We start from the raw sequence: 9,768 nt of genomic DNA, 5'->3' as shown, positions 1-9,768 counted from the left end.
GGGTTTTCATGGCCGCATGAGGACCAGTGGGAGGATGCTTTCTGGGTCTTGCCCCTCGTGTCCTGTGGTGACCTTCACCTGCCCTGCGGTGATGGGAACTTTTCCTCGATGAAGACGTGTCCTTCTTTCCTTTTTTTCCTTCCAGGCTTCATCCCTGGGGTGGGAGACCTTCTGGCTTCCATCCCGTTCAGACGTGTAGCCTTCGCTCTGCAAGGTGGAGACCATGGGGGCTGCGACCTTCCCTTCAGCTCTTCCAGCAGCAGGCTTGCTGGTTGTGACTGCAGCTGGCAACACCATGCTCATGCTGCTCTCTGGACCATCTGCCCCCGTCGAGGATATGCTGGCAACACCCGCCGAGACCAGGTTCGTGTCCTGCATGGATAGGCTGGCAGCACCTGCAGTGTCCTGGACGGATCCGCTTTCTCCTGGATCCTCGATGGTGGCTCCCGCCAGGCCCACGGTCATCCCTGCCGCCGAACCTTCAGCGCCTTTCAGGGATGCAGGTGACCCAAGGGGGGCATGATCGATTCCCTCTCCCACCACATAAGCACAAGACGTGGCTCCAGTCACGTCACGAAGCTTGTGAAGCCCAACCTCATCCTGATCCCTTTCTCTGTGGAGCTCTGTGGTCTGAGCCAAGGGGAGGAGAGACAGGTAAGATAGAGATGACAGAAAGTGAGCTCAGAACTGTCCGCTCCTCTCTCATCCTGGAGCTGAGCAACTCAAGGCCTTATACTTAGAATAACCTTTGAAATCACCCAGTCTAAGCTCCCATTGGATGCAAGACCCCATCTACTGCACCCCTGTCAAACGGCAACTTCACTTTACTTGAACAGTCCCAGGGTCAGTGAGAGCACTGATACAATTCTCCATGATGATATACACTTTAAATTTATACCCTTGTGCTTCTCTCTCTGCAGGACAGATTCCTAGAAGTGGGGTTCCTGGGTCAAGGGATGCACACCTTGTACATTTTGGTGACTCCACGGGTTGGGCTGATTTGAGTCAGCGTATCGGACTCCCGGGGAGACACAATGAAGGAAGGACTTCCTAACTGTGAATGATGTTCCCCACCTGCTGAGACTACCTGGGCTGGGGTAAGTGTTCAGGAAGAGACCAGACAGTCAGGATGCTGTAGAAGGGATTACAGCCCTGGTGATGAGACCAGTGCAGCCGAGATGATACCTAAGGTCTCTCTGAAATTCGGCCTTGTGGGCCAAGGTGGAGAAGTACTCAGAACCTCTCCAGTGTGGTGACTCCCGTAGTGATAGCTCGTTTGTCCCTGACCCTTTTCAACGGTAGAAGGTATTTCCCAGGCGAGTCTCAGAGAGCACCAAAGGCTATGAAGGACCAGCTTTGCCCTGCTCTCCCGAAGCGCCCTGACCCGTGTTCTTGAGTCCCTGTCGGTGCTTACCACTAGGATTTTGGCATCCTCTGTAGTCGCTGCATCTCCAGTTTGGAACATCGGGGTACTGCTGTAACTGTCTACCGGTGGTCTCAGGATATAGACAAGCTTTTCCCAGTAGGAAAAGAGGTCTTCTTGTGCGTCGGAAGAGGGGCACAGCTGCAGATAGAAAGTCCGGCCGGTAGCAAGATTCAGGCACAGCTGCTGTTTCTCCCGGTTGTGGATGGAGATCTTGACAAACTTCAAGGGGAGCAGCTTGGTGAGCTCTAGGGTCTTCACGGGCTTGCAACCTCTCCCCTTGGTGATCCCGGCACAGACTTTCCTTGGTCGGGCCAGCAGCATGACGTCAGGTAGTGGGAAGAGGGGGCTGGTGGATGCGACGCCCACAGTCACCGTTCGGACGCGGTTGTCTAGGTCAATCAGTTCTCCTTCCTTGCTGACCTGGATAAAGTCGCTCTCAAACATGGGAGCGTACTTGAAAATGTCATACTCTCCTCCCTCGTACAGTTGTCGTTGCAGGACCCCCATGGAGGTCCTCGACACCCCCACTGAACAGTAGCTTTTGGCCGTGTAATGAGGTAAACTCTCACTGCTCATGGCTCTCTTCGTTCAAGACAGAGCCACCAGCCACAAATTGAGTCTCGGAGAGAGAGAGAGAGAGGGAACGAAAGCACCTCGTCACCTCCCTGCAGGACTCTGCCAGAGTCTCTTGACCCGACCCTATTTATACCGCAAGCCCTTTGTGACCCGTCACCATCGCATCACACACCCCTTTGTTGAGCCTCCAAGCCCCCACCCCCTTTGGGCAGGCTCACCAGCCTCCCCCTCAACCAACAACCACGTCCATAGGGAACAGGCTGACCCTGCCAGGGTATAGGTGTGGGTAGGCTGGATAGTCTTTCTACTCAAAAGGCTGAGGAAACCCTCTTGCTTTGGTAAATATCTGGGTGGTTTCCAGTCTTGTTGTTGTTACAAATCTCCATCATCTTGGCGCTTCTGCTGAATGATGTCCTGGGGATAAAATCCTGGAAGTGGACCGTGTACTTGCTAAGGGCAGGCATCCTATGGGGATTGCTGTTCTCTGTGCCCCCAGCGTATATAGCACAGTGCTGGCAGGAACTTAGAAAGAGTGCTACCTGTCAGAGTCCCATTGGTACTGTCATTTCCAGGATATGGAGAATTTTCTCACCCATTTTCTCTTTTCAAGGAGGCTAACGTTTTATATTTATATTTTTTTACAGTTTTAGAAACTGTTTTTCTTGTGAAATATAACACACATTCATGAAAGTGAACAAACCATAAATATATAGCTTACTGAGTAACAAGAAAGTGAGCAGCCTTGTAGCTGCCACCCAGAGCAAGGAATAGAACCCTGCCAGCCCCTCTTCTGCGTGCTCCCTCCCCACAAAGGGAACCCAACCTTGGCTTCTATTTTTTTCCTTTCCCCCCTTCTTTTTTATTGACGTATAGTTGATTTGCAATGTTGTGTTCCTTTCTGTTGTGTTAATTTCTTCTGTTAATTTCTGATTCAGTTTCATGTGTATTCTTTGTATATTTCATGTATAGTCTTTTTCCTCTTCTTTTCCATTATGGTTGATCACAGGATACTGACTATAGCTGTCTGTGCTCTACAGTAGGACCCTGCTGTTTATCCACCCTGTAGTTTGTATCTTCTAATCCCAAACTCCCAATCCTTCCCTGCCCACAACCCCACTGAAAACCCCAAGTCTCTCTTCTATGTCTGGGAGTCTGTTTCTGTTTTGCAGATATGTTCATTTGCATCGTACTTTAGAGTCCATGTATAAGGGCTATCATATGGTGAGAAATGTTATTTTTTAAATAGGCTTCCCAGGTGATCCTTATGCATGTGAATGTTTGAGAACTACTGTCTTCCACTGTAAAGTTATGGCATACTGGGGCTGAAAGAGGCCCCCCAGACCTCCTAGCCCAGTGGATTTCCAACTTGGCTGCTGCACAGTAGAATAATTGGGTGAGATTTTTAAAACTCCCAGTGCTGGAGGGCTTACCCCACTTAAATGTCATCAGAATCTCTGGGATTGGGGTCAGGCTATCAATGTTTTTTTGTTTGTTTGTTTGTTTGTTTTGAAGCTCCCCAGGGCACTCCCAACATACAACCAAGGGTAAGAATCACTGCAGCGGTCCAATCCATTGGTTTTACAGTTGGGGACCCCGTGGCTGCCCACCGAGGTACCATTACAGAGAGGCAGAGTGACCCAAGAGAGTCAGTGGCCCAGACAGGATAGGAACTCAGATTTCCTGACTCCTCGTTGGTGCTGCTTCTACCATAAAGATTGTGTCCCTTTGTTGAGCCAATGACAACCCTGATCCACCTGTGTTCTGTTTTATCCTTCACAAAGTAAAATAACTCCCAATGGTTTGATTTCCTTACAAGCCAGAGAGAGTTTCTGTTTTCATAAGGTGAACCTCTGACCCCAGCTATGGCCTGAAGCTCAGCCCCAGCTGCAGACTTGTCCTCCCTCCACCCTAAGTGCCCTGGAGAAGCCTTGCTGGGAAAACAGGCTTCTCTTTCTGGCAGTGGCTATGCACGTGTGACCTTCGAGCAAGCGACGAAAACCTTTTTCTGTGCTTATTTCCTTGCCTTCTACAGAGTGCCCATAACCAAAGCAAAGTGCTTTGCTGAGAAAAGGATGGTTGTTCAATAACATAGCCTCTTGCTAGGCACAGAACGGACAGCCAATAAATACTTGATGAGTTAAGTAATTAATTCAGCAACGCAAGTATACACATCACACAGTCACTTCCCGCAGCTTGTCTTCTCCCCAAACTATTTACATATTAAATCTTATTTCAAAAGATTCGCAACCTCGCAATGAAAATTTCTGTAGAGTGCATCTATTTCCAGCCCTAGTGAATGGCTTAATGATACTTAATACCTATCTTGTACAACAAAATTTTGATTCTGAGGTCTCAGGCCAAAGCACAATTCGCACCACAGAAGTCACTGTCAAGTCACTACCAGGCGAGGGGACATAGAAAACACAAGATAGCATTTCTTTTGGAGTTGTATGGTTTCCTTTATTAGAGAAAGTAGGAATTGCCACTCTAGGGAAGGATCCAAGCCAACCGGGGCTTTGTCTACCTCCCAGTGGTCATGTGTGAGCCTTGGTGCTGAATGGGGAATGACTGAAGCGCCTAAAGACGGAGAGGATCTCACTGGCGGTCTTACTTAGAGTCCCTGAACTGGTGGCGGGCTGGCTCTTCCTCCGTCTGCGAGCTGTCCTCCCCTCCTTTGTCAACTTTGGGGTTTTCATGGCCGCATGAGGACCAGTGGGAGGATGCTTTCTGGGTCTTGCCCCTCGTGTCCTGTGGTGTCCTTCACCTGCCGTGTGGTGATGGGAACTTTGCCTCGATGAAGACGTGTCCTTCTTTCCTTTTTTTCCTTCCAGGCTTCATCCCTGGGGTGGGAGACCTTCTGGCTTCCATCCCGTTCAGACGTGTAGCCTTCGCTCTGCAAGGTGGAGACCATGGGGGCTGCGACCTTCCCTTCAGCTCTTCCAGCAGCAGGCTTGCTGGTTGTGACTGCAGCTGGCAACACCATGCTCATGCTGCTCTCTGGACCATCTGCCCCCGTCGAGGATATGCTGGCAACACCCGCCGAGACCAGGTTCGTGTCCTGCAGGGATAGGCTGGCAGCACCTGCTGTGTCCTGGACGGATCCGCTTTCTCCTGGATCCTCGATGGTGGCTCCCGCCAGGCCCACGGTCATCCCTGCCGCCGAACCTTCGGCGCCTTTCAGGGATGCAGGTGACCCAAGGGGGGCATGATCGATTCCCTCTCCCACCACATAAGCACAAGACGTGGCTCCAGTCACGTCACGAAGCTTGTGAAGCCCAACCTCATCCTGATCCCTTTCTCTGTGGAGCTCTGTGGTCTGAGCCAAGGGGAGGAGAGACAGGTAAGATAGAGATGACAGAAAGTGAGCTCAGAACTGTCCGCTCCTCTCTCATCCTGGAGCTGAGCAACTCAAGGCCTTATACTTAGAATAACCTTTGAAATCACCCAGTCTAAGCTCCCATTGGATGCAAGACCCCATCTACTGCACCCCTGTCAAACGGCAACTTCACTTTACTTGAACAGTCCCAGGGTCAGTGAGAGCACTGATACAATTCTCCATGATGATATACACTTTAAATTTATACCCTTGTGCTTCTCTCTCTGCAGGACAGATTCCTAGAAGTGGGGTTCCTGGGTCAAGGGATGCACACCTTGTACATTTTGGTGACTCCACGGGTTGGGCTGATTTGAGTCAGCGTGTCGGACTCCCGGGGAGACACAATGAAGGAAGGACTTCCTAACTGTGAATGATGTTCCCCACCTGCTGAGACTACCTGGGCTGGGGTAAGTGTTCAGGAAGAGACCAGACAGTCAGGATGCTGTAGAAGGGATTACAGCCCTGGTGATGAGACCAGTGCAGCCGAGATGATACCTAAGGTCTCTCTGAAATTCGGCCTTGTGGGCCAAGGTGGAGAAGTACTCAGAACCTCTCCAGTGTGGTGACTCCCGTAGTGATAGCTCGTTTGTCCCTGACCCTTTTCAACGGTAGAAGGTATTTCCCAGGCGAGTCTCAGAGAGCACCAAAGGCTATGAAGGACCAGTTTGCCCTGCTCTCCCGAAGCGCCCTGACCCGTGTTCTTGAGTCCCTGTCGGTGCTTACCACTAGGATTTTGGCATCCTCTGTAGTCGCTGCATCTCCAGTTTGGAACATCGGGGTACTGCTGTAACTGTCTACCGGTGGTCTCAGGATATAGACAAGCTTTTCCCAGTAGGAAAAGAGGTCTTCTTGTGCGTCGGAAGAGGGTCACAGCTGCAGATAGAAAGTCCGGCCGGTAGCAAGATTCAGGCACAGCTGCTGTTTCTCCCGGTTGTGGATGGAGATCTTGACAAACTTCAAGGGGAGCAGCTTGGTGAGCTCTAGGGTCTTCACGGGCTTGCAACCTCTCCCCTTGGTGATCCCGGCACAGACTTTCCTTGGTCGGGCCAGCAGCATGACGTCAGGTAGTGGGAAGAGGGGGCTGGTGGATGCGACGCCCACAGTCACCGTTCGGACGCGGTTGTCTAGGTCAATCAGTTCTCCTTCCTTGCTGACCTGGATAAAGTCGCTCTCAAACATGGGAGCGTACTTGAAAATGTCATACTCTCCTCCCTCGTACAGTTGTCATTGCAGGACCCCCATGGAGGTCCTCGACACCCCCACTGAACAGTAGCTTTTGGCCGTGTAATGAGGTAAACTCTCACTGCTCATGGCTCTCTTCGTTCAAGACAGAGCCACCAGCCACAAATTGAGTCTCGGAGAGAGAGAGAGAGAGGGAACGAAAGCACCTCGTCACCTCCCTGCAGGACTCTGCCAGAGTCTCTTGACCCGACCCTATTTATACCGCAAGCCCTTTGTGACCCGTCACCATCGCATCACACACCCCTTTGTTGAGCCTCCAAGCCCCCACCCCCTTTGGGCAGGCTCACCAGCCTCCCCCTCAACCAACAACCACGTCCATAGGGAACAGGCTGACCCTGCCAGGGTATAGGTGTGGGTAGGCTGGATAGTCTTTCTACTCAAAAGGCTGAGGAAACCCTCTTGCTTTGGTAAATATCTGGGTGGTTTCCAGTCTTGTTGTTGTTACAAATCTCCATCATCTTGGCGCTTCTGCTGAATGATGTCCTGGGGATAAAATCCTGGAAGTGGACCGTGTACTTGCTAAGGGCAGGCATCCTATGGGGATTGCTGTTCTCTGTGCCCCCAGCGTATATAGCACAGTGCTGGCAGGAACTTAGAAAGAGTGCTACCTGTCAGAGTCCCATTGGTACTGTCATTTCCAGGATATGGAGAATTTTCTCACCCATTTTCTCTTTTCAAGGAGGCTAACGTTTTATATTTATATTTTTTTACAGTTTTAGAAACTTTTTCTTGTGAAATATAACACACATTCATGAAAGTGAACAAACCATAAATATATAGCTTACTGAGTAACAAGAAAGTGAGCAGCCTTGTAGCTGCCACCCAGAGAAAGGAATAGAACCCTGCCAGCCCCTCTTCTGCGTGCTCCCTCCCCACAAAGGGAACCCAACCTTGGCTTCTATTTTTTTCCTTTCCCCCCTTCTTTTTTATTGACGTATAGTTGATTTGCAATGTTGTGTTCCTTTCTGTTGTGTTAATTTCTTCTGTTAATTTCTGATTCAGTTTCATGTGTATTCTTTGTATATTTCATGTATAGTCTTTTTCCTCTTCTTTTCCATTATGGTTGATCACAGGATACTGACTATAGCTCTCTGTGCTCTACAGTAGGACCCTGCTGTTTATCCACCCTGTAGTTTGTATCTTCTAATCCCAAACTCCCAATCCTTCCCTGCCCACAACCCCACTGAAAACCCCAAGTCTCTCTTCTATGTCTGGGAGTCTGTTTCTGTTTTGCAGATATGTTCATTTGCATCGTACTTTAGAGTCCATGTATAAGGGCTATCATATGGTGAGAAATGTTATTTTTTAAATAGGCTTCCCAGGTGATCCTTATGCATGTGAATGTTTGAGAACTACTGTCTTCCACTGTAAAGTTATGGCATACTGGGGCTGAAAGAGGCCCCCCAGACCTCCTAGCCCAGTGGATTTCCAACTTGGCTGCTGCACAGTAGAATTATTGGGTGAGATTTTTAAAACTCCCAGTGCTGGAGGGCTTACCCCACTTAAATGTCATCAGAATGTCTGGGATTGGGGTCAGGCTATCAATGTTTTTTTGTTTGTTTGTTTGTTTGTTTTGAAGCTCCCCAGGGCACTCCCAACATACAACCAAGGGTAAGAATCACTGCAGCGGTCCAATCCATTGGTTTTACAGTTGGGGACCCCGTGGCTGCCCACCGAGGTACCATTACAGAGAGGCAGAGTGACCCAAGAGAGTCAGTGGCCCAGACAGGATAGGAACTCAGATTTCCTGACTCCTCGTTGGTGCTGCTTCTACCATAAAGATTGTGTCCCTTTGTTGAGCCAATGACAACCCTGATCCACCTGTGTTCTGTTTTATCCTTCACAAAGTAAAATAACTCCCAATGGTTTGATTTCCTTACAAGCCAGAGAGAGTTTCTGTTTTCATAAGGTGAACCTCTGACCCCAGCTATGGCCTGAAGCTCAGCCCCGGCTGCAGACTTGTCCTCCCTCCACCCTAAGTGCCCTGGAGAAGCCTTGCTGGGAAAACAGGCTTCTCTTTCTGGCAGTGGCTATGCACGTGTGACCTTCGAGCAAGCGACGAAAACCTTTTTCTGTGCTTATTTCCTTGCCTTCTACAGAGTGCCCATAACCAAAGCAAAGTGCTTTGCTGAGAAAAGGATGGTTGTTCAATAACATAGCCTCTTGCTAGGCACAGAACGGACAGCCAATAAATACTTGATGAGTTAAGTAATTAATTCAGCAACGCAAGTATACACATCGCACAGTCACTTCCCCCAGCTTGTCTTCTCCCCAAAGTATTTACATATTAAATCTTATTTCAAAAGATTCGCAACCTCGCAATGAAAATTTCTGTAGAGTGCATCTATTTCCAGCCCTAGTGAATGGCTTAATGATACTTAATACCTATCTTGTACAACAAAATTTTGATTCTGAGGTCTCAGGCCAAAGCACAATTTGCACCACAGAAGTCACTGTCAAGTCACTACCAGGCGAGGGGACATAGAAAACACAAGATAGCATTTCTTTTGGAGTTGTATGGTTTCCTTTATTAGAGAAAGTAGGAATTGCCACTCTAGGGAAGGATCCAAGCCAACCGGGGCTTTGTCTACCTCCCAGTGGTCATGTGTGAGCCTTGGTGCTGAATGGGGAATGACTGAAGCGCCTAAAGACGGAGAGGATCTCACTGGCGGTCTTACTTAGAGTCCCTGAACTGGTGGCGGGCTGGCTCTTCCTCCGTCTGCGAGCTGTCCTCCCCTCCTTTGTCAACTTTGGGGTTTTCATGGCCGCATGAGGACCAGTGGGAGGATGCTTTCTGGGTCTTGCCCCTCGTGTCCTGTGGTGACCTTCACCTGCCGTGTGGTGATGGGAACTTTGCCTCGATGAAGACGTGTCCTTCTTTCCTTTTTTTCCTTCCAGGCTTCATCCCTGGGGTGGGAGACTTTCTGGCTTCCATCCCGTTCAGACGTGTAGCCTTCGCTCTGCAAGGTGGAGACCATGGGGGCTGCGACCTTCCCTTCAGCTATTCCAGCAGCAGGCTTGCTGGTTGTGACTGCAGCTGGCAACACCATGCTCATGCTACTCTCTGGACCATCTGCCCCCGTCGAGGATATGCTGTCAACACCCGCCGAGACCAGGTTCGTGTCCTGCAGGGATAGGCTGGCAGCAC

General features: G+C 49.9%; 1 protein-coding gene across 1 annotated transcript in view; it reads right to left on the bottom strand.

Moving 5' to 3' along the window:
- Nucleotides 1-461: 461 nt before the first annotated feature.
- LOC308610893 (Golgi-associated RAB2 interactor protein 3-like) overlaps nucleotides 462-9,768 on the bottom strand; it is a gene marked incomplete at both ends in the record, with an annotated part of 29,662 nt that continues 20,355 nt past the window's right edge. The window contains one exon of the mRNA XM_081259886.1: nucleotides 462-488. Coding sequence (XP_081116012.1) covers nucleotides 462-488 — 27 coding nt within the window. The remainder of the gene's footprint in view (nucleotides 489-9,768) is intronic.

The sequence above is a fragment of the Mesoplodon bidens genome, assembly GCF_964165515.1.
Source record: "Mesoplodon bidens genome assembly, contig: HAP1_SCAFFOLD_58, whole genome shotgun sequence".
Classification (NCBI taxonomy): domain Eukaryota; kingdom Metazoa; phylum Chordata; class Mammalia; order Artiodactyla; family Ziphiidae; genus Mesoplodon; species Mesoplodon bidens.
Note: the sequence above shows the minus strand (reverse complement) of the source record. Positions and strands in the feature narration are given on the sequence as shown.